The sequence below is a fragment of the Poeciliopsis prolifica genome, unplaced genomic scaffold (assembly GCF_027474105.1).
Source record: "Poeciliopsis prolifica strain line A6 unplaced genomic scaffold, Auburn_PproV2 SCAFFOLD078, whole genome shotgun sequence".
Classification (NCBI taxonomy): Eukaryota; Metazoa; Chordata; class Actinopteri; order Cyprinodontiformes; family Poeciliidae; genus Poeciliopsis; species Poeciliopsis prolifica.
Genome location: NW_026562453.1, coordinates 727,052 through 751,468, shown reverse-complemented (window position 1 = coordinate 751,468; position 24,417 = coordinate 727,052). Strand labels below are relative to the sequence as shown.

Genomic DNA, 24,417 nt, shown 5'->3' with positions numbered 1-24,417 from the left:
GAGGTTGTTTTTCCATGACATTTAGTTTTTTGAACTAAATGCCATTAAATTTTTATTATTCAGTGTTATTTTATGTATATATACTTGTGTTTAAGCAGCTGCTTATCTGACAGGGTGACAGATTTAATTTGTACAAAACATTTTTATAAACGTTACATACTGCACTGTTGATTTTGCTGCTTCACACAAATTATTGTTCAGGTTATTCATGTTTCATTGTTGATTCTTTCTGCAAAATCATAATTTTTTTGCCTCATTCTCTTGAAGAAGAAAGTTGGTTTTACATTTTAAAATTCATGTAACATCAAAGTAAATGTATTTTAATGATTTTATAAAATGTTTGGAATAAAAGACGCCTGATATAACAACTGAATAAAGTCAATATCTAAATGACTTGGTTTAATAAATTAATTTTGAGGATTTCCTGAGGTTTTGCTGCTCAGAGTCCTCTGTGGTAGAACAACGTTTGGCCCGACGCTCCGGCCTGCAGCTCCTTCTCCACTCTGTCCCGGTTTATCTGTGAAACGAAGCCGGAGTCAGTTTGGAAAACCTCAGAGCCGACGGGAAGCAGAAAACCCCGAACCTCACCGTTCCCGCCGGCGAGAAGAGGCTGAAGGAGACGGGGATCATGGATCCGAGGACGAGCGCCACGCCGATGTGGCGACACGGTGCCATCAGCAGAGAGTTCCTCTGAAAAAAGCTTCTCCTGCAAGAAGAAAACAGATTATATTTCTGTCCAAATGTGGTTGAAAATATCAGCCAGTCAGACATTTTCACAGGGTTTAAACTAAGACTGAAATAATTTATTGGATTAAATTAAATTACTAAAATAATCTGGAAAGCTTTGCAGTAAAATAGAGAAACTGAACTTGAGATGACGTTCTTCCTCAGATAAACTCCATCTAAAGTAATTTTCAAGGAAAAACTAGTAATGATATAAAAATAATAAAAATTAAAGTCACCTTTGTAGGAATAAAGCCAACAGGTTGGGAACGGCAGCAGTCGTCCCAAACAGCACCGCTCTCGACAGCGCAGTTTCCCACACGGCCTAATTAAAACAAACTTTTAATTCTAAAACTGTTACATTAAAATGTTTTTTTCCACTTATTTAGCTTCTTTTTTAACCTTTGACCCTGCTGCTTTGGAGACGCCAGCAGGGTTTCCGTTACAGTCGAACACTTGGATCCCCGTTTCTGTTTCCTGGTGTCTGACGGTGAAGACGTTGAAAAATGCCAGAGCAGCTGAGGGAGGTGAAGGAAAAGATCATGAATCCACAGCAGGGAAGAGTCAAGAACAGAAAAACAAACAAAAGACCCACAAAACACAAAAAAGATCAAAAACATGGCCACACAAGATTCATAACACTTTGACCTTTTTGAATTCTGCATCTAAACTACTAGTGTAACTAGTAACTAGCAAACACACTCAATAAAAACTAACTGAACATAGACAAACAAAAAGTCAATGAAATAACTGAAACTACAATGAAAAACCCAAAACTTCTAACTCTGGTTAAGACGCAAAATAATTTGCACACGTGAAAAACATGCAGAAAACTTTTTACATGCGAGAGATTCTCCCATCTTATTTGGTCTTCATGTTACTTCAAATTATTATTATTAAATTATTAATGTAATTTTTCATATTTACTCCTTAATTTTCAGAATGTGACGTCCCATGCGAGATGCGATTGTAGACATAAGTTCAGATGTTTTTATGCGACTGAAGCCGAATTTGAGGACAGGAGCTTCACCTGACAGCGGAATGGGGAGAATGGACCTGCAGAACGTCTGCAACGCAGAGCTTCTTATGTGGAGTCTGTCGATCAAAAGCTGAGGAAGAGCCTAAAATAATAAACACAGAACATCCAATCAGCAACTCTTCAAACTGTTTAGCTTTCGGTGACCAACTCTGCAGTGAAAAGCCGCACACACCCCGGCACACATCGTGTAGGAAACGGTTCCCGCCATGAGCAGGAGCTGCTTTAGCGACGTCTTCTTCTCCTGGAGACAAAGATGAGGTGAAACTGAAAAACCTGCTACTTTTGAGTCATTGTCGGCTTTTACAGACTTTACCTTCTCTGCTGAAGAGTTTCTGTGCACGTAGCTGAAGGCGGCGTTGTAACTCTGCAGCAAAAACTGAACGGCAAAATGGATGACTTCAGTTTGTCAGCATCAACAAACTCAGCAAATGCGAGGCGACGCGCATCACTACCTGCCAGAACAGAGCCGCTTTGACTCCGCTGTGAGGCAAAAGACTCCCAACGACCTGGAAACAGGAAAAGGTCGCTCTTTAACAGCTGAAGCCTATAAAATAAAGGTTTATTTTAATGTGAAGAGAAAGAATATTGACTAAAAACAAGCATGATGCACGTCTATACAGCACAATGTAAAATGCATAGTAATAAATTAATTGTGTAGATATAATTTGAAAAGAGTACAAATTGTGACATGAGTAAAAATTTGATGTGTAGATATATATAATGTTGGACATATTTGGATGAGATTTAGGTAGGATTTAATAAGCTTTGTCAACTTCCTACAACTTTTTGAACTGAATATGAAATGTAGTTTTTTTATGTTTGATTATTATGATACATTTTTGTTTTTTTTCAATCATTTTATTTTTTTCTCCAACATCTTGTTCAAAATAAATAAAGAATTCATTTTGTAATTCTAATAATATTGATACCAAGTTTATATCAGTATTTGATCGATAATTAAGTTTCAGATTCCCTCTTGAAATTTTATTTTTGTATTGTAGTTCCTCGACTCTACTGATAAAAATGTATTTTGTTTTAATTTGCTCTCAAATTATATAATTTTTGCACATTTATTTAGAAAACAAACCACAAATGTTTTTATTTTTCCACAAAGCATTTTGTGAACATCCATAAACTTTATCCAAATTCTATGCCAGGTTTTAACAAAAACACCTAAAAGTCATAAGTTTTATGTTATATTAACCATAAATAATAAGTATCAGGGATACAGGTGTTTTATTTGGTATCGGCAGTTGGAACTTAAGTCACAAAAACATGGTCGGACTTTTCAAACAAAAAAAAATTATAAAATAATTCTTTCACTCACTAAGATGTAAATCTGTTTTGTATGTTTTCTAACACAGGAATATCATGCTCTGTTACTTTGCAGGCAAATAGACTTCGGGTAATAAACACACTTACCAAAGGTCCTGATATTGGTAAATATGCTGGAAAGAAAGAGAAGAATGAAAGTCACAATTTTTTCCAACTCTACAGGAAACAAAATGTGTTTCAGAAATTTACTTCACGTCACTAACTGGAGGTGTGTGAGGGTGGAGCAGTGAGACGGTGGTGAGGTGTACGGTAGAGAGGGGAATTGCAGTATAAATACTGCAGTACGTTAACATTGCAGATGAATTTATTGAAACCTCTTTAGGGTCTCTTGTCACATTAAATCCAAATAAGCTGATGTTGGCCACGCCCTCCCCAACTCAACATCTACACTCACATGTGAAAATGGATGCAAACAGATGTGCAATTACGCAACCACACATCTTTGAAAAGCAGAAGTGGAGCCTCCTGCACAACCAACAAGAACGCAGAAAGCAGTTTCTGGATGAAGAGTCAACAACAAAACAGCCATTGTGCAGTGCATACAGCAGTAAAACCAGCTGACCAAATATGCTGGAACTCACTTCCATAACCTTTACACCTCTAAAACATTTTTTGGAAATTAAATAAAAACAAAAAACAACATTGCAGAATACATGTAAGTTTAGGTTAAACACATAATTAACTCCAGTATAATAGATTCAGTTCCCAACCACTATTTTTTGTCCTTTAAAACTAACATCAGTTGGCATTAAATTGTTGCAGCATGCCTGAGAAACTGAGGTGAACTTTGAATGTTTTGAGACAAAAATGCACATTTTCATTTCGTACCTGGAGGGCGGAACAAAAGTGGAAGAACAGCACCAGTACCAGGGTGGGAAGAAGACTGTAAACACAAGACAGAATAAATATCATTTGCAAAAAAATCAGTCAGTAAAAGTTGATATTTGTATTAGAGAATATGTGAAATATTATTAAACTTACAAGTGAGAGGTTCACTGACACGTCATCCTGTCAGAAATGCATATATTAAAGTTTTTCAGTGTTTTTAACCACTTTACGAACTAAAAACACTAAAACGCACTCTGACCTTTTCATCCAGCTTCTCTGGGCTTCCAATAAGAGAATGGGCTTTCAGTATTTCAGCCTGAGGACAGCAGAGAGAGCAGATCATTATGACCAGGCCAACATCAGAGCAGAACTCCAGTTACTATGAAATCTCACATCGGAGGAGAGCAACAGGGATGGATCCAGGAGGTAAACCCAAGTCCTCAACCTACTGAGAAAAGACTAAAACACCAAACAGGTTCAGTGCAACAATCATTGATGATCTGCGTGTTTAATCACGCGTGTTTTACCTGGCCTTGATTTTTCCACTGCAACAGATTAGCATCCATAGCGAATAAAAAATAAAAGTTTACAGGAATTAAAGTGAAACAACCCACTGAAAACTGATCCTATAACCATGCCTTTCTCATGCTTCTGAGGTCAAGATGTTTAAAACGAGACTTCCGTTTTAGTCACGTGATCAGCGTTCACGATGCATTCAAAAGACAGGAAAAAACAGAGAAATGAGATGTTATATTTTAGATCAATACATCAATCATTAGTTAGGTAATTATGCGAAACTGATGTAATTTAAATAAAACTGGAAAAATGTTACATATCTTTGATGAATTAAGACATTAAAACATTTTAATTATTTATGAGATACATAATGAAACCAGAAAATAACGGCTGAGCTATATTTGTTTCTTGCATAGTCCTGTTTGGCAATAAATCACAATATGATTAATCCTGACTTCAACGCGTTCTTCAACGTATACGCCCCTCTCAATATGGCGCCGACGTTGACGTACGACGTTCTGAAGAGCACCTGAAGGCAACTTGACCGATAGACGCCTTTTTTTATTCTTTGGGAAACATTTTATTTTGTGTTAAATTCTTTATGCTATATAATTTCTCCAAGTGTAACAAAATACATTTATTTATTTTATTTTATTGATTTTAATGACTGATTTGCGTCCCGCACGTGGCTCAAACCGCCCTCCCGTTGTGACATAATCCAACATGGCGGCCACGGTTGTTAGACAGCTCAGGACATCTGTGAGTAAAACTCCTAGTTTCTGTCAGCTTATGTCGTTTTTTCGCTCTGTTTACCTCGGTTTGCAGCTCAGGAAGCAGGAATGAACTCACGTCAGGAGAAGTTTTTCATTCATTTGTTCAGAAACGCCTTTATGTGCTGCGTATATGCCTAAATGTGACACTGTGTTTCCAACCTCTGGTTCGCGGGCGCTCCAAGCGAACATAAAAAAAAAAAAAAAAAAAAAATTCAAACCTATTTTTGATTATTTGTAAATGTGCGCTATTATTATGTTGTTGTTTTTTTTTTTTGCAAAACTTTTAAAAGAGTTGCGAGACTTCATTTGGCCAGCAACTGAAATAGTTTTAAAATGATGAAGATGAAGGTTAAAACAAGGTCAAAAACAGTGGAGTTATTTATATTACTTTATAAGATGTTTGGCACAGGTTTTCCATTTGTTAAAATATCGCAACAGATTAGCATCCATATGACATTAATGGATGTCATATGGATGACATCCATATGACATATGACAAATTGTCTTCAATAAAATGAAGACAATTTGTCCCTCAATTTACATTGAAACTCATGAAAATTTACCAAAATCACAAAAAATCATAGTTGTGATTTGTTTGTTTATATATGTTGTTATTAAATGTCAAATGCTGTTAATTGACTTAGAATTAAGTAAAAAAAAAAAAAAAAACAAGAAGGAAGTGAATAGTTGGCAGCATAAATCCTTTGTATTCTGACTTACTTTTTTCTTGCTCATTCAATGCATCCAAAGTATAATTTATATTTTTCAAGTATTTATTATTGTCTTGTAGGTTCAGGTTGCAGCTGGAGGGCTGAAAGCTGCAGCTGCTGGCCAGCATGGAGTCGGCGGCGCTGCCAGGGTCCTTTCTGCTCCTGTTCTCCAGAAATCCTTTTTCTCCACCAGTAGGTATCGCACCAACAACACCGTGCAAGAGTCAATGTTATTCTTTCTACTGTTGATGATTATTAACCAGATTAATTGTTTTAGTCCTACAGATGAGATTGAACCAGTTCTATTTGTTTAAAGTAAACACGGCTCTGTTGGGCACGGTGGTGGTCTTGTGATGATTTGGGATCGTTTTGCAACTGTTTTTCTTATTTTAGCTTTTAAAGCAACCAAAAGCAGGGATTTACAGCCGAATGGTGAATAAACAACTAGAGGATTTAATAATTGTACGTCACTTAGCTCTTTATTTCTCAACTGGTGTCAAACTACAGATTAAATTGTATCTTTCTTACCTTCAAAGTTTATTAGCATCTACTGAATTCTTGCTATAGTAACTCTACAGCAAGAATTTACTAACTGTGTAAAATTTATTTTTCTCAGCTTCAGAAAGATTTAGCAAATTAAAACTTTTAGTATTGGAGAAAAATGTATCTTTCCATATCAAATAGTTGCTGATTTGTGGTTTACAGAGAGAACTGTTGGCCGAATCTTCAGATAACAGAGTAAGAATCGTTTGACGTTTTGTTTATCAGGCGCCTCCAGATGGGCGGCCGCCGTCACGCAGCCGGCGCCCGGCTTTAAGGCCACAGCGGTCCACAACGGGGAGTTTAAGGACCTGAGTCTGGCTGACTTCAAGGGAAAATACCTTGTTCTGTTCTTCTACCCTCTGGACTTGTGAGTGTCTGTGAAAAAAGCCCAGCTGGGTTTTCAGATGTGAAGATGAAGAAACAGAGAGAACTAAAACAATTTGCTATAATTGGCATTGGGTTGAAAAGATTAATCGTGATTAATCGATAAAATAAATTTTTCGTCCAGCTCTGCTTGAGCTCCAACATTGTCTTTTTGAGCTGTTAATTAACAGAGTAAAATTTTTTAAATCATATTTGACATTTACAGCCTTTATTAACAACTGTAATTAACACAGTTACTTGATTGTGCTATAAAATTATAGTATGTGCCTGGAAAACATAAATTGCACCTTTAATTTGTATGACACTGAATGAGGAATGACTTCCTGCTTAAACTTTCTACTTTTTTTTTGTAGTTTTTTTTCTCTATCAGAGCAAAATCTGGAAAACTCTGAGCTGCTTTTGTACTTACTTGTTGCATTTATACAAGCTATCGTCTATATGTAATTAGCTGAGTTAGCTTAACACATAAAACCTGCAAAATATATACACATTTGCTTTTGATTGGATTGTTCAATCAGATATAATAACAATAATAATTAGTAATTAAAGGATTAAAAAAGAAAGATTCAAGTTTTTCCTGTTAGCATCATGTTAAACTGAGCTAAGCTTTATGAAAATAAGCTAAGCTAACTTTCAGCCAGTTGTTAGATTAAACAAAATTGTTGTATTTGATATGGCATTTGTAACAACTTGCCATATTTTCTTGATAGTACTTCCCCTTTAATTCCTGCGTTTTCGCTGTTTTCAGTACGTTCGTTTGTCCGACGGAGATCATCTCGTTCAGCGACAAGGCCAAGGAGTTTCACGACGTCAACTGTGAGGTGGTGGGCGTGTCTGTGGATTCTCACTTCACCCACCTGGCCTGGATCAACACGCCACGAAAGGTGCAAATGACTCTGAGAACACAGAGACTGTAGCGCGTATGTCGATGAATATGTGTGTCAGCGGCTTTTATTGACGTTCCAGGCTGGAGGTTTAGGAAACATCCACATCCCTCTGCTGTCGGACCTCAACAAGCAGATCTCCAGAGACTACGGGGTTCTGCTGGACGGCCCGGGAATCGCATTGAGGTGAGCTCAGGAGTTATACCTGTAAACATCTTTAACTTCTTCTGTTATTAATTTAATGGTGGAAATAAAAATCCAGATTTTTCAAAAGTTATATCTCCAAAAACAGCAAATTTGAGGTTAAATTATTGAAAATGGGCCTGATATCGATGAGGCTGTAGCACCAACTCGAAAGTTAGTCTAAACTGTTCGTGTCCAGCATGTGTGGGGTCTGCAGAGTTGTTGTGTTGGTCTAAAATACATTGAAATATGTGGTAAATATCTGTCTTATCTATTCTGTTTCATTGTGTTAGGGGGTTATTCATCATCGATCCAAACGGTGTGGTGAAGCACATGAGCGTCAACGACCTGCCAGTGGGTCGGAGCGTAGAGGAAACGCTGCGCCTGGTGAAGGCCTTCCAGTTCGTCGAGACGCACGGAGAGGTTTGTCCAGCCAGCTGGACGCCGAAGTCGCCCACAGTGAGTATCTCTGGGAAAACTGCAGATCCCTACAGCACCTAAACATCCCTGATGCTGTCAGTAGGAGGAATATGGCAGGCCGTTTTAACATAAAATCAGTTTCACCACTCTTACAACCAGATATTTTAAATTGGCTTATGAGAAGACATATTGGAAAATTAAGATATCTCTAATTATGTTCTGACTTGTATAAATTACAAATTTGCTTTTGAGTTTTCCGGTGCTTCACATCACAGGTAGATAAAGAATAAAACATGAAATAAAATTTAATTTAATTAAAAGTAATTTAAAAAATGATAAATTTATCTGTAAAATATAAAAAATATGAATAAAAACAAGAGATCCTTAATTTTAGATGCATCAATTTCCCAAAAACTTAAATTACTAATTTCCTCCTTTTTTCTAATCAAAATTGCTGTAAGATATCTCCAGATCAACTAGATATCTAAAACTAGATTGCTTTATGATTAGAAGTATGTTGATTTATTATGCCATCTAGTCAAAATATTATAGATTTATAAAGCAGTTTCAAATTTCAATAAAATTATGGTATGCTTTTTAAAGATGCACCATTTTCAGCTAAGAAATGGGTCGACAGCGTCTCTTCGCTTTTCAAAGCTACTTTGATGCTTTTTGTTCGCCAGAAGTAAATCGGCAGGACATTTTTTGCAGACTTTTAAAATGGTCTTCAAGTTTTACTCAACCAACAAGAATCCATTCCTGTTTTGGATTAGATTAGCTGTGAGTCAAGGTTAGAGGTCGATCAGCCCGTCTGCTTCATGTTTGACTAATCTCATTACTTTACCTGAGCAAAGGTTACAGATCTGCTTGGCTGCAGCGTGACCTTCATGTTGACCTTCTGCTGGAAGGAGCTAAAAGTTAAATTAGGAGTCCTGCTGAATTTAGTTTTCTTTTTTGTAGTCAAAATGTGTGGAGTTACTTTGCAAATATATTCAAGAAATGTTTAAATGTTTTTTCCCAGTGAACAGATTCCAAATTCCACAGAGAAGAAAAAAAGACAATCAGATTTTATTCCTTCAGGAACTTAAATGGTTCCCAAATAAATATTTAGATTATATTTAGTACCCAACTAAACATTTAATTTTCAAACTAAATGTTAGTTCAGATCAAAATATTTAGAAAGGAAACTAAATATGAGCATCAGTGACAGTCCATATTTTTGACTGTTTGTGTAAAATTTAATTTTGCTTTAGCGTTTAAGAAAAGCAGCTATTTCATGTGAATTTCAGCTCTTGCTCTACAGAAAGTTCATTACACATTTTAAGTTTTGATCTCTTTAATGATGGTTTCCATGGATACATGAATGTCAAGTGACCAAATTAAATCCAAATCAGATTTTCTCATGTTGTAGCAAAGCAAAAAAAATCTTATTGTTGGTAAAATTTCAAAATCGTCACATCAAACACAAAACACTTTTTCTGGTTATTTTCTATAGTAAAAATGTAAAATTCTTGTTATCATTTATAATGAGCTGCACTGTTGCCTTGCAACACGAAGGGCCGGGGTTTGAATCCCCAGCTGGATTTTGTTTCTACTCTTATTAAATGTTCAGTTAGAGCAGCATAATGTCTAATTCTCATTCCTTTTCAGATCAAACCAACCCCTGAAGGATCGAAGGAGTACTTTGAGAAGGTCAACTAAACGGAAATAATAAAAAGCTTCTTAGTTTACCGATAAATCTGTTCGACAAAATCCCGGCTTTGATTCGTCTGGACCAGTTTGTTTCTGTTTATCAACTCACATCTCTACTGTATGAAGATAATAAAAATCACTGAGTAACCCCTGTACATAAACATGTTTATTTTCTTTTTACAGCAAGTTAATATGCAGGTTCAAAATGTCTGACATTGGTACACAACATGAAGTGCCAAAAATCAACCAACGTGGGAGAGAACTGGAAATTAGAAAAAAAGGCATTTGCCACTTCTCATACAAGTAGGGTACATACTGTATTTACACAAAGTAGGGAGAAACACTCTGCAGCACAGTGTGGTGATGAGAACATCTAGTTTTAGGTGTACATAAACTTTACTTTGTACAGTAGCAGAAACGAAGCACCGCCTCGTTCCTGCAGATAAACAATGTTTTTCTTTTTACCGAAGCTTTGCTTACCGAAAGACGTGGGCCTTCTTTAAAGCTTTGAAATCCAAAAAAACGTCCTCCAAACGAAGAAAAGTGGGTCAAAATGTGGCTTTAAGGGTTTAAAACAGAAAAAAATGGAGGCAGAATTTGATGAAGATGGTTAATGTGGAAAAAACTTCATGCAGTTTCAGGCAAGCTGTAACAGCGCCCACCCCAAGCACCGAACCAAGAGAAAAACAAATCAATGCAACTAAAGGATTCATTAAAAAAAAAAAAAGACACCCTGTAGTAAACTGTACAACGAAAATACATTTGGGATCTACATCTAAAGGTACATTATTAAGGTTATATACACGCCACCCCATCCATATATTATCTTTACATGTAGACTTCATTCAACCCAAACATTTAGAAAACAAGACTAACTTGGAGATGGGATCACATCAAACGGCCATTGAAAAAAACAACAAAAATAATCAGTTCTTCCTGCACCTCAGCTGCTGATCCGTTTCTGTCCAGTTCAGAAACCCGACAGCAGGGCCAGAACCTCACCGACTGGATGGACTGCTTCTGGAGAATTAAGCCGCCAAACGGAGGTTTTTGTCGTTTTCAGTGAAAGCAAAAGAACACACTACGGTACGGCGGAGATACGACAACACTTCGAGTGACTTCCAGGAGTACAAAATAGAAACAAGCCCGGCTCCCGAATAATCCGACGCAACAGAACCAAGGCTTTCCGAACGCTCCGGCCTCTTCACTGAAGAGAGCTACGCTACTCCGTCAACGTGTCGTCTCGTTTGGGACTGGCTCGGGGGGGAAAAGAGAGAAAATTCGGCTTTAAACATTCAACCCTCCCAACCGTTTCCTAAAGCAACTGATTAAAAAATAAAAACCTTGAGTTTTACATCTCCTCCACAGATCTGAAAATCACGGTGTTGAAATTTATTCAGAAAAAAACAAAACAAAAACAAAACAATGTTGAACAAAGTGAGATTCTCACAATCTCTCTGCAAGAGGGAAGGGAATAAATGACTTGTGCCTGCCGTCTTCCAGAACACGAAGGTGGATCAGTCAAATCCCCGTGTTGCTGCTGCGCTGCTTAGTCGATTTTCACGTTTGTGTAGATCTTCCTCACGAAGGCACTTGTTCCCATGTAGCCGACGGCGCCTGGAAACAGATTGAAGGAAGCACGTCAGTTCTGCAGAGAAGGTCTAGTGAAAGTCTGAGCAGCAGTCGGACCCGGGGAGCCCAGAAGGCAAAAGGAAAAAAACACCTGATCAGCATCAAACACTTTTTAAAACGGGTTGTGTGGAGTGTGTCTGAGTAGGCATTAGGCGGAGATATTTAAAAAGTTTGAGGTCCAAAATCAAACCTGTCACATCATTGAAGAGCAGAAGAAGAATTTGTTCTAATGCATGGAGTGCAAACTAAAACAGTGCAAACCTTCTCCCACCTGTTGCTGCATACTGCTGGTCAGCAGGCTAAAAGCAGGCTTTTTGAGTTTTTCACGAGAAATAGTTACCATTTCAAAAACAGCTGTGATGCAGAAACTAAGGCTGAACCAGTCTGATTATTGAAATAATCAACTAATGTAGTCATGAATTGCTAACCAGAGTGCACCAACTGAAAATAGTTTTGAAAAAAAAAATATAATCAGAGCAATAATTAAGGTAAAACTGCACAAAAATACACACGTTTTGCATTTAAGGTGAAAAAGAAATAAATCTTAGTGTACAAATCTTTTTACTAAACTCCTCATGTTGCAGTTTTAGCTTCAACTGGTTCAATCTGAGTGAAAAGAAATCCAGTGAGCACCTTTTGCTATCTAATTATTAGTTGGATAAACACAAAAATAACCAGAATTACAAAATGCAATGAGTTTTTTGCATCTTTTAATGCATTTCTGGGATAAAAGCAGCAGAATGTATCACTTTTTATCTGGTTAATCGTCAGAGAAATGGATTCCTAAAATAACTGTTAGTTGCAGTCCTGGTGGTTATTTAACAAGGAAGCAGAGAAAGTCCTGATTGGAAGCTGCATGTTCTCAACTTTAAATCAGAAGACTCATGTTGCTTCAGTTTGTGACATTTTGGTGTGTAAATCAGAGAAGAAGAACAGAAACTCACCACACATGATTCCCAGAGCAGTGCTGAACACGGCCATGTAGCCAAAGTAGAAGGATGTTTGAAATAACCCATACATCCTGAAATACACCGGAAAACGTTTTAGAATCCACTACTTTTTTTATTTTATTTCAGTTTTCTATCAATTATTGAAGCTCCAGCCATCACTCACTTAGTTTTGAAGAAATAGTAGTAAAAGGAGTACATGTAAACATAAACCGCAGTCGATGCAGCAGAGAGGAAGCTCGTCCACTGCCTGGAGAAACATCAGACAAACAGACATTACATTTTCTCAGTTACATTTACTTTTTTAAATATTAGGAATATTTTACTACGCTGCACTTTTTACTTTCACTCAATTTTATAATTTAGTATTTCTACTCTTAGTTGAGTGAAAATTTCTGTATTTTTTTAACCGAGAATTCAACAGGAAACAAACACGTTTGTGTTAAAACTTTCATAAGTCTTTTATTGAAAATAAATTATTTTGAAAAAAAAGTTTTTCTGATTTTGTTACTTATATGAATTATTATAATATAAAGTTAAGTTTCCACTTGTCTTTACATTTTGGTCCATCTTATGATGTAATTTTTAAATATGAAATGGTTGATGTTTTGATCAGTTAGTACTTAATTTGACTTTTTACCAAATTTTTTTTTAACCATTAGTTGAATAAACTTTCTGGATTCTCTGTACAATTTTGGTTACTCTGCCACCTCTGTAGCATAAACACATGAAGGAGAGAATAAACCCTGATGTGTTTAAAAAAAACCGCTCACCATCTGTAGTCCTCGGCGTTGAGCAGGAAGTATGTGCATACGATGGTGACGCACACCGTGACGATGCAGAGGATCACCAGAACCAGCATCATGAAGCCATACACGTAGTAGATTTTATAGGCCCAAAAGGAGGTGAAGATGAAGTACCTGACAGGAGAGGAGAGAGAGTGTCGTTGCGACGCATCGTCTAAAGGAGAACCGAATCAATTCCTCAGGAAACACTTACATTTCTATGAAAATGGAGCCAAAGGGCAGGATTCCCCCGAGGCACACGATGACAGCCGGCTCCATGAACCTGAGGCAGGACGCGATTCAACACAGTCAGCATTTATATTTCCACATGTTTCATCACTTAAAGAAGGATAAGTCAGACGTTTTTTGTCTTCTGTTTTACAGCTGATGTTTCCATGAAACGCAGCAATTTGTCCTCAGAGTCAGTAGGTCAGACTTACAGAACAGAAATAACTTCAGCTGTTTCAGCAGCAAAGACCCAGATTCAAACAAAAGGTAAAATATAACACCAAAATAAAAATACCAGACTGAACAAGTGAGGGCAGATTTACAGCATAAGAAAAAACTCCTGTGCACGTACTTAAAATACTCAAATGTGCAATTGCTGCTGGCTAGTCTGAAGGAGCTGAGTGGGGCTGCTCTGTTAGGTGAAAGATCGGTAGCTTGAAAACTGCAGCTCAGAGGAGGAGCTGCGCCAACCAGGCATCCTGCCATGGAGACTAAAGGATTTCTCAAACATTCATTTATGAGTTAAGGCAACACTCCAGGTTTTATTTTGATGCAGGAATATTATAACCTGATATAAAGCTGAAAAAAGTTGATTTGATGTGATGCCGACTGTCCCTTTAAAGAAATGTACAAGGTGTGCGTTTAAAATAATGACAGACTCTAAAAATGTAAAGATTGTGCAAACAACAGCAGGGATTTGTTGGTTATAAAGTCGAGGGCTGAAACAATAATCAGTTATTGAAATAATTGTCAACTATTTTAATAATCAATCAATTGTTAACTTGTGCAGAGTCCAGACTAAAAAAAGACCATATGAAAGAGATCAATTATTCAGAGCACTAATTAGGTCAAAATTGAACAAAATCTTTACATTTTGCAAATGAGAAGATATTTAAAAACCTTTTTCTTTTCTCAAGTGGATGTTCAATAATGAGTTTTTTTCTTAAAACAAGCTTCTATATTTTGCTGAAATGTTGCTTGTAAGTTAGTTTTGCTTTATTTCATGTGTGATAAGATATTTACACTAAAATCTAGGCAGCAATACTTGGTAAGATTTTGTGTTTTTGCAAGACAATCTGTCCATCTGTACATTTATTTTCTGTAATGTATGCAACAATCATCCACCCACCATTTCTTCTCGGGGATAGGCCGCGGCACGGCGTTCACTCTGCAGGGGAAGTTGGGCTGACCAGACAGGTTTCTCCCCAAAATGGTTCCCACCAGATTCAGAGGCAGAATGACAAAGAAGCAGATGCAGCAGACGGCCACCTGGAGCGGAAAGAGAAAATATATTTATTTTACACTTGCTGTGTTGTTTCATATCATCCCAACTGTGGTTACTGCAAAGACAAATCAACACAGATGATCAGCAGATCAACTGATTGGTCCAGTTTATTTTTTCCCCATTTATCTCAAATAAAAGGAAAGATTTCTTCATGAAACTAGATGGGAGATAAAACCACGTGGAGTAAACGGAGCAAACTGACTGAATCGTTTCTGGTGATTTTATGCTCAGCTGCACAAGAGCATAAATATATGGAGAATGAAGAGTTTCAGACATTTTGGCAAGTAAAGAATGTTTAAAATTTAACCAAGATTTGTCCTTTTGTAAATCAAAAGTTTAGTTAAGTGGATAAAAAACTGGTATTTACGAGGATTTGGACCACTGTGTTTAACCAAGTTTAATTATGTTAATGCAAAACAGATTTTGGTGTTTTAAAGTCTGTTTCTGATTAAAAAATAAAAGTCACTGGATAGATGTGGTTATTTAAACCAAATGTGTTTTGCACTGGAAGAAGATTTTAATTCATTGTTAATAATTCTGCCTGTATTTAAAAAGTTTAATTCATTCTTGAATTAAACTGAAAAACAAGCCACATATCAGTCAGAGATGTGAGATTCTGTCAGTAGTGCTTAAAGTACAGCGATTGTGTTAGATTTCATTCGGTGGTATCAGAGTAAAGGAGGCTAAAGACACATTTTTATGTTGAATTTATGATGTTTCTTTTGTTCTAACACATACACTTCCACTGAAGTACATTCAGGTTTATGGTTTAAACAGAGGGTGTGAATGCTGACTCTGCTTATTTACTGGATACTGAGCAGCATGTCAGGCCTTCAAGCAGCTGTTTCTAGTTAAGAACGTAGCTGTTGGTGAATTGATAAAGTCAGGAAACGCCTTGTGAAATGCATTTAATTCAGCTGAACTCTTTAGTTTAATCCGTTCGTCCAGCGGATTCATTACTTCTGCTGTTCATCACCGCCACCAAACGTTTTATTCTCATTGGTCTAATCGGGTTGCAGCAGATTGCCGACACCGCAAGCTGTTGACTCAGATTCCTTCTGCGTGTTGCAATGTGAAGCAACGACTCACCATGGTCCCGAAGGGGATGGCTCTGGAGGCGTGGTAGTAAATGGCGATGAAGTTGATGAAAAAGGCCGTCCCGCACACCATGGCTGGGATCATGAAGGCCCCGATGAACATCTGCTTAATCCATCGCCTGCCTGAAATAAGATTCCCACCATTTTAAAGGGGTTTTCTTTTTAATGAGCTATGATTTGGATGCTTTATTACCTCCTTGTTTTGCATACAAACTTCCACCGAAGTAGCCGTTGACAGGAGAGGTTGCAGCATAAACAAAAATGGCTGTGCTCAGCATGGAGCCTCTCCTGCAGAAAACAAAGGTTTGAATTCAGACCAGTGAACAGTTTCCTCTAAAGATGTCTCAGTTTTATTCCACATAAAATGTATTTGATTTGTTTATTGTTTTTTTCTATTCGCATCTCTTAAATCCTGACGTCCCACATGACAGTAAAGATGGTTGAACAGCCTGAAACGGCTCTCATTTAATTATTTAACCTGTCAAAAACATACAATGTTGAACAATTTGATGAAAGCAGAAACTAATACAGAAATAAATATACAAACATTTAAATGACTTTTGATGGCAAAAACACAAAGTGTAGTATAATAAGCTTATTACATACAGCATTACGTTTTTCTAAGACGTCTCCAAATTCCAATTCTAGTTGAGTTTGTCGACAAACTCATAAAAGAAAACAATAAAACAGAATCAAGCCTTGTTGAGTTTTCTTAGCAAATTATTTTTATACTTCTTTTTTCTAATTTAAAGAGTGAAAAATAGTTTTAACTCCTCGCAGCAAATATTCCACGCATGAATCCCTCTAACTTTCCTCCAATTGTTCTTAATATTTGTCCCAGCCTTAAGTTTATTAAACAAATCCTTGTCTCTTAATTTATAGTCCTTAATTTCAAACTACATCTGAATAAACCACTGGAGGAATTTCATCTTTTGAATGAAAAGTCATAAGAAATCTGTTTTCATTTTTTAAAAGTAATTTTCTTTGTCAAAATTCCTAGTTTTGTTGATCATAATTGATTTGTTAAGCAATAAAAATGATAAAACATCCAATTTAAAGACACTTATTTGTTTTTAGCTAAGGATCTAAAACATAAACGAAGCCTGAGAGAAACTACAGTAAAGTGGTCAAACTTGGAAAAAACACAATACAAGATCAAGAGCTGACTTGTAAATAGCAACACATTTTGTCAAATTTAAAACGATGTTTGTGGATTGCAAAACCCATTAAATACAATCAATAATGGATACTTTTGGGACATAACTGCAACGGCTGGAAAAAAACACACAATTACAAAAAAAGATGGAATAGACAGAGCAAATAGGTTGACTATGGAGATCAAACATCAAAAATAAACTGCAGCAAAACATTTTCCAGATGGCTCAGAAAGTGCTCTTAGCAATAATGTAAAATAAATAATGCAAGTTGTGAAGCGTAGAATTAGACTGAATAGATCTTCCCTAATGGATCAGGAGCTTCATCACTGATACCCAATCTAAAACTTTTCTCCATTTTGGAACAGTGCATCTCTACTATTTATTTAATTTACCATAAAAAATGAAAATAAAAAGGTAAAAACAACACAATGTTCAGAGTTCAGTTACTCACTCTGTGTATAGATCCTCTACCATCGCAACAATGATGACGATGAAGGAGACGGAGAAGATCTGGCAGCCGGAGCCGATGAGCGAGGAGAAGATGAGCGGATGGCTGGACGGCCTGAACACGTCGCCATGGACCTGCTTCCAGCCGTACTCATCCCCCAGATCCCTGTCCTGTCGACACACGGCCACAGGAAGCAGATCAGCGTCAGCGACGAAGAGGCGTTTAAAACCAGCATGATGAAACCAAAGTTCCCACGGGTCGCTCACCATGTCGTCCATTTCTTCTTCTTTGCTGTATCTGGCGTAATCCTTCCTCAGGGTTCTCATTAGGATCATGGACACCAGGCCCACCAGGAATATGACCATCATGAAGGAGTTAAAGATGGAGAACCAGTGAATCTAAAGGCAGGAAAAAAGGGTTAAATAAATATAATTACAGTTCATTTTATCTCCAGACACTTTACAAAAATAAAAAACTATACAAAACGTTCAGTAGAAATGAAAACAGGAGATTAGAATGAAAAGGCAACTTGAACAGAAGCATTTTGATTTGTTTTGGAAAGGCTTGTTCTGATCAATTATACTGGATAAACTGTCCCTGAAATGATCACAATAATACTGTGATAATTTATTGTTGTTTTGGAACTATTTTCAAGTAACATGATGGCATGATAATGCAAGTAAACCCCCTAAAAAATCCAACTTCAATTTCCAGCAAACATTTACCAATGGAACTGGAAGATAGTTTAAATATACAAACTAAATAAACAAAGCAACAAATACAACTGATACTTGAGTCTCTGTAAATAAAACTATCCTTCAAACAAGGGATTAGTTGAAACCAAAGCACCAGATGTAAGATTTTTATCATCCAGTTTTTGGTAGAAAGAGAAACAAAACAATCATGCCAATGGAAATGATCAAGATTATTTTAACTTATTGTGCAGTTAATTGATTTATTTAGTTGTAGTGGCTTTGAATCTGTGCAACAGGACCTTAAATAAATTCTGTAAATGACTGGAAGTCGGTGAATCTGCTGTAAAACTGGGGTGATTTGAGAAAATGTTGGGGATTTAGTCTGAATCATCTGAAGTTCCCAAACAGAGAGTTTCAGAGATGAAACGGGGAAATATGACAAACACTGTGGATCAGGATGGAAGCAGAATGTGAGCAAAGGGAAGGACAAAGATAGAAGAGGAAGAACATATAAATAGATAAAGAATTAAAGTCTTATATAGCAGGAAAAAATGTTTTGGCTTTTGAGAAGAAAAAGAAAAACAGTCATCAGTTTTATTTGCACTTCCTGAACAGCAGCATGAAACCTGAGGAGCATTTCACTCACCCGGTGCTGAAAGAAGGACGGGTCCAGGTACTTGTCAAACCTGTCCTCAAACTTCACATCCGACTTCTTCCATTTCACCTGGGTGGGAACAAATGTGCAGGATTTGAGGTCAAATCCCATCACCCACGGTTACGGAGGAGTCCAGCGACACGCCCCACTTCCTGCCACTTTTCCCTTAGCAGCTAATCAGAAAGTGATTTAAACATTTCCTAGAAGTGTTTCTTTCTATCATGCTCCCACTAGAGATTGCACATTTTTTAGTTATTATTATCAATCTGATCATATTTAATCATTTATTTGTAAAACCACTGGCATCAGCATTCTATGATCTGATTGACTGGCTGTACATTTTGTTGTTTTAAGACTCCCAGCAAGTTTCCAAGTTCACTTTATTAATCAGTAAAATTTAATCAGGAATGCTTTTTTTTTTTTTTTTGCCTAATCAGTAAAATGTTTTTAAAAACTTTTTAAAACTGCAAAAAGTGGTTACTTGTCAGCTTCTTGTGCTAACATGTAAAGCTGTTAACATTTTTTGTAGGGATTTAACAATATGAAAATTTTGGCCAATAGGTATTAATATTGATGCTCTGACCGATAACCAATATCATATATATTTTACTAATGTAAATACATTTGAAAAAAAAAGAGATAAAATAAATGCTGGAATAATATTGGCACAGTTTTGCTTATCTGATGATGTTAGTGGTGATATTTCTCTATTTAGCAACAATATTGTGTCTCAGAAGAGATGAAAAGCTCAGAACATTTTAGTTTCACTGCAAATAGGCTTCGTCCATTTCCTGGACTTTTTCTGTGATCTACAGAGTTAGGGCAAGAACAAATCTGTTTTGTTTTAAACACCAAAATAAGAACAGACAATTACAAATCCAGTAGAATACTTTGTATTTATTTTGATTCAAATAATTCAAAAAGACTTTGAGGTTTTTTTGTTATGCTTTATTGCAATTGATTGGATTTTTTGCACGTTGTTGTTGTTGTTTTTTACATATATAAAAAAGTCATCATAATGTCTTGAAATACACATTTTTATGAATCTAACATTTGAATGTGTATTTATATTTCTTCACTCAGTCAGTGAGAAAAAAGATCTGAAGTTCTGCTTTTTATGCAAAGCAACAGTTTTCATGCCAGTGGCTTTGCTGTCATCACCTATTCAAATGTATAACATAAGCAGATATGCATTGTTAAAAGCAGCAAATGTTAGCCAAACTAATCTTCACTTTGAGTATCCTGAAGACTAGCCTGTCTGCAAGTATATTTAATTACATCAAAATATTTAATAGATTGTAATTTAACAATTTATTTATTTAACCCTAACCGTCTGAACTTTTTAACCCAATTGTTAAAAATGGGGAGATTCATAGATTAGTTTAGCTCTGGTGAACTCAGTGCGGTGTCGTCTCAAATGCTCAATATATTTTACAGATCAAACAAACGTATTGGCATTTCCCAGAGTCTAATAAAATCACGAAACAGAGGCCTAATATTTGCATACTATGTACAAAGAGCTCTTAGTACTCACAGAATAGGACATGGCGATTCTGGTGTTTGGCATGAGCTTCACTTTGCCTTCGCTTGTCAGGTTTACGTCAACGATCCTGTTGCCGTTGTAGCCGATCTCCAGCTTTTTGTACGACCAGAGGTAATGCTCCTCTCCGTTTTCATCCGCCTCACCAACGATGCCTGAACAAAACAATACGGATCATTTTGGGAGATCTTAAACATTAATTAAATTTTTATCAGGAGACAACTGAAAATCCAAATTTATCATCACATGTGACAACGGATAAATTTCCATCCATACCAGAACCTTCTGCTCCAAGGCAACAGTGTACCATATATCTTTTACTATTCTGTTTAGTACAAAAAATTGCCAAAAATCTTAACTTTTTAAAATAGTAATTTAGTTTTTTATATCGCACTAATTCATCACAAATATTTACAAAAATGCTGAGAAGCAAAAGTAACACTTTCTGTAATACTTTCAGAAGCAAAGTAACAATTCTGCTTCTGTGCAGAAATTGTTGCTTTGCTTTTCGGAATCATTAAAAAGGAACAAGAAAATACTTTTCTGCTAAAAATAATGAACATTTAGAATCCAATATAGCAGCCAGTGTTTTTCCCATCCACATAATATCCCGGTTTGAACTCAATCAAATTTAGAACGCTGTCAGAAGTGTTTCTCCAAGGTCATAAAGTAATAAAGTCGAGGTCCGCTGTGTTTGAGATTGTGCATACAGCTCACTGTCATGCTTGCTGCAAAGTCAATGACTCAGTGAAATCGACTGGGCTTATCAACCCACACTGAATTTTATGAAGTTATCTTAAAACTTCAATCCAACTGAATCCATGTGTTTGGATTGTTGGCATGTTTCAGGATACAAATTTCAGATGTTTGATCTAAATATCTAAGCATCTCAGAAGTGATGAATCATGTTTTAATCCCTTGAATGCAGCAGAGTAAATATCAGCACCCCACCCACTGCATGCAACATCCGCATGTAGACGGGTGGATGTTTAATCAGCCAGAGGAGTGGTGGCTACTATTGCGAAAAAAATAAATAAGTGACAAGTTTAGCGTGTGGAGGAGGAGACCTAAGAAGGGTCTTTCATATCCCTCTAATAGTATAGGTTGTGTGATATCAAAGCTCTTTTGCACAGGTGGATACACTACTGGCACGTTACTGTGGGTCGTTTGCATCAGAGTCTGTAAAACAGCACAGTGATGCATCTTCATTCCCAGAACTATGTTTTTTCTTTTGTGGTAGGAAAAACATAGCAATATTAAAAAATCCCAAAACTTTTTAGCATCAACCAAAACCCAGAGGTTGAAATTAGCGTCTCTTACCCCAGATGGGCAGGTCATCGATGTACATCTGATACCAGTAGTGGTTCTTTATGGCGTAAACAAAGGCATCCTGTTTGGGTTTATCTAAGTCAATTTCACAGTATGTGTTCTGCATGACTTCCTCTGCAGAGATAATGGGACAAAACATTTTGAATTAGGTGCCGTAAAATGTGAAACATATATACATACATTAACGGTTTTACTCATGCGTTTGGGCCAAACAAAGCAGAAAACCTTTGAACTTGATGTCCAGGCCACTGAACTCCAGCTCCACCCCCTGCAGAGCCTCTCCGAGGGTCTCATGGTAATGACTGATGGTCTTCTTGGAGCCCGCGCAAAAGGGCAAAGAGAAATACTTGTATGTCTCCTGTCGATTGTGGTAAGGCCCCACTGTGTTCATCCATAAAACAACTTCCTCCTTATCTGTGTACTACAAAGGGAAAATAAAGGGATTTATTCAGAGCAGTTCAAGAATGCGACACTTGTTCTGCAGGTCCATCGGGTTTCTGAATATACAGTCCAGAGCCATAATTACCTTTAGGTACAGTTTTATATCAGTGGCAACTCAGCAGACTGTGATAGTGAGGTTTAAATAAAAATAGGGAAACCATTAAAGCGTAAAGTATTCATCAGTAAGTTACCGACATCAAGGCATGACGGGGTTTTTTAAAAGTGTTTCAAAACTGCACAAAAGTGAAATCTTTTTATTGAGATGCCAACCTGATAGATCTGTCACAATAACAAATTTTGCTGAACAATAAATTGCCCCAGAAGTTATTGCGGTAAACAATAATATTTCAAGTAATATAATGCAAATGGTATATTATACAAGAACACATTCTCAAAGGTCAATAAACTGTAAATTCTAATGAACATTTAACACTAGAACCGGAAGACATTTTAAATATCCAAAATAAATAAAACAACAGAAACAACAAATAAAATGAATTATGAAGTATCCATAAACAAAACTAGCTTTCAAAAAAGGTCTAGTTGATTCCAAAACAGCAGACTGAAGACTTTTATGATCCAGTTTTTGGTGTAAAAAAAGAGAAAATTGACAAATCATGCAAATGGAAATTATTGAGTTTGTTTTAATTTATCATGCAATTAATTGATTTATTGCAACAAGCCTACAACCTGCTTTTCTATACAATGCAGATCTGAAGAGTGAGTAGCTGATGTCTCCAAAAATAAACACCTTTTATTTGCTATTGAAAGTTATAGGTCTAATATTTTCAAATGCAAATTCAACACACAAAAATTAGTATTTATTCTTCTCAATACCTACTACAAAACAGCCAAAGTTAATTGCTAAACTATGTTTAATTTACCTGAAGATGAGAATAAATCTTGAAAAACAACCCAACTTTTCTAGAATCTTTATTCTGAAATATTAGCCCAGATCAGGATCACATTCCATCCAAAACGGAAAATGATTTATAGATTCATTTCAGAGTTTAAAAATGTTTAATTTCAAAATGAATCTAAGCTGAATGTTTTTTGTTTTTTTTTATTTAAGGCAGAAATACTCCTTTGTAATTATGTAAATGTCTTATTCTACAGTAACGAAGATAACATTTGGACTCAAAGTAGGATTACTACATGTCAATTAACTTATGTTTCCCATCATACTCTAGTAGAAGTACAACACGTTAATTTAAATTCGTGATATATTTTGGATTGATTCTACAACAGATGTATTCAAATTTGAATGCAAACTAATGAAAATACACCAGTTATCACTTTCAGGTACACCTGTCCAGAAAGCGATATGCGGTGGCTGCGTTTGCTTACGTTCAAGGAAGTGAACTTCCACGTTGTATCAGTCTGCTCATCCCACTGCTCTCATACCTACAGCAGGTTATTTTTTATTCAGACTGATCAATGAGTCCAAGACCTGCTCAACTCTTCTAGATAGTATCTGACTGCAATCAAACGTATAACAGAGTGAATACCAACAGGCCTCAACGTTTCCCCGGTGTTCCAGCTTAGCCTATTTACGGTTCTACTTCTGTTTTAAGGCTAAATGTACTTTTAATGTACTCAACTGACTAATGGAAGCCTCTTGGTGCCATACGAACAAATTCCACCGGTGCTAAAGGAAAGCTAGTGTGGAGCCGTTGTGAAAAGCTAACAGTTAGCATGAGTGGTTAGGCCGATTAAGGGTTGCATGTTAGCTGGCTAATTGAATGCTTATCTGTTCAATAGCACAACAAGTATCGATTTATTACTCAACAGACTAAAGTTATACACCCTAGTATGTGTGCGATCACGTTTCTTGAACCGCAGCAAGCAGCTTCCCCACAGCACAAACGTCCATTATTTTTCAACGATCCCCCCCTCTCTCAGTCGGCCTCATTTAAACGCCGTCTTACCGTGTGTTCATGCTCATCCGCGTCAACAGGTAATAAAGAGCCCATTACTGCAAGGAAAGCCGCCACTGCCAACTTCCACCGGGAAGAACCCATTATTTTTTGGTGAAAGTATGCAGAAAGATTGGGGTTGTTAGCTACGTTGGGCTAATATCCCACCTTCTTCCTGGTTGTATGACAGAGGCAGTTTTCAGTGATGCTCTCTGAACACTCTCACCAAACC

At 36.6% G+C, this 24,417-nt stretch overlaps 3 protein-coding genes across 3 annotated transcripts; 1 reads left to right on the top strand and 2 right to left on the bottom strand.

Moving 5' to 3' along the window:
- Positions 1–4: 4 nt before the first annotated feature.
- On the bottom strand, positions 5–4,592 carry sfxn4 (sideroflexin 4). The gene is made up of 14 exons (XM_055021663.1): positions 4,453–4,592; positions 4,319–4,384; positions 4,185–4,241; positions 4,079–4,105; positions 3,926–3,980; positions 3,185–3,210; positions 2,215–2,268; positions 2,076–2,138; positions 1,935–2,003; positions 1,754–1,844; positions 1,126–1,241; positions 963–1,048; positions 589–706; positions 5–517 (listed from the first exon to the last, which is right to left on the bottom strand). Exons 1-14 carry the CDS (start codon positions 4,489–4,491, stop codon positions 440–442), a joined length of 945 nt encoding a protein of 314 aa, XP_054877638.1. The 5' UTR covers positions 4,492–4,592; the 3' UTR covers positions 5–439.
- Positions 4,593–5,112: 520 nt separating this feature from the next.
- prdx3 (peroxiredoxin 3) lies at positions 5,113–10,191 on the top strand. The gene is made up of 7 exons (XM_055021661.1): positions 5,113–5,200; positions 6,005–6,116; positions 6,693–6,834; positions 7,600–7,735; positions 7,818–7,921; positions 8,212–8,377; positions 9,989–10,191. The coding sequence occupies exons 1-7, from the start codon at positions 5,165–5,167 to the stop codon at positions 10,037–10,039; spliced, it is 747 nt and encodes a 248-aa protein (XP_054877636.1). The 5' UTR covers positions 5,113–5,164; the 3' UTR covers positions 10,040–10,191.
- On the bottom strand, positions 10,179–24,417 carry tm9sf3 (transmembrane 9 superfamily member 3). Its single transcript, XM_055021660.1, has 15 exons — positions 24,198–24,417; positions 22,054–22,249; positions 21,820–21,942; positions 20,494–20,654; positions 18,951–19,028; positions 17,876–18,007; positions 17,613–17,779; positions 16,198–16,292; positions 15,997–16,127; positions 14,752–14,891; positions 13,609–13,677; positions 13,383–13,529; positions 12,776–12,859; positions 12,607–12,683; positions 10,179–11,647 (listed from the first exon to the last, which is right to left on the bottom strand). Exons 1-15 carry the CDS (start codon positions 24,288–24,290, stop codon positions 11,580–11,582), a joined length of 1,761 nt encoding a protein of 586 aa, XP_054877635.1. The 5' UTR covers positions 24,291–24,417; the 3' UTR covers positions 10,179–11,579.

Excerpts from the sequence above, each read along its gene's own strand:
- sfxn4 (XM_055021663.1), bottom strand. The coding sequence starts at position 4,491 with ATGGATGCTAATCTGTTGCAGTGGAAAAATCAAGGCCAG. Across the intron at positions 4,106-4,184 it reads CAGAGAAGCTGGATGAAAAG|GATGACGTGTCAGTGAACCT; the intron begins GTCAGAGTGCGT and ends CATTTCTGACAG. Across the intron at positions 2,269-3,184 it reads TACCAATATCAGGACCTTTG|GTCGTTGGGAGTCTTTTGCC; the intron begins GTAAGTGTGTTT and ends TCCTGTTTCCAG.
- prdx3 (XM_055021661.1), top strand. The coding sequence starts at position 5,165 with ATGGCGGCCACGGTTGTTAGACAGCTCAGGACATCT. Across the intron at positions 6,835-7,599 it reads TTCTTCTACCCTCTGGACTT|TACGTTCGTTTGTCCGACGG; the intron begins GTGAGTGTCTGT and ends CGCTGTTTTCAG. Across the intron at positions 8,378-9,988 it reads GGACGCCGAAGTCGCCCACA|ATCAAACCAACCCCTGAAGG; the intron begins GTGAGTATCTCT and ends ATTCCTTTTCAG.
- tm9sf3 (XM_055021660.1), bottom strand. The coding sequence starts at position 24,290 with ATGGGTTCTTCCCGGTGGAAGTTGGCAGTGGCGGCTTTCCTTGCAGTA. Across the intron at positions 19,029-20,493 it reads GAATCGCCATGTCCTATTCT|GTGAAATGGAAGAAGTCGGA; the intron begins GTGAGTACTAAG and ends GTTCCCACCCAG. Across the intron at positions 13,678-14,751 it reads CCTATCCCCGAGAAGAAATG|GTTCATGGAGCCGGCTGTCA; the intron begins GTGGGTGGATGA and ends GTCCTGCCTCAG.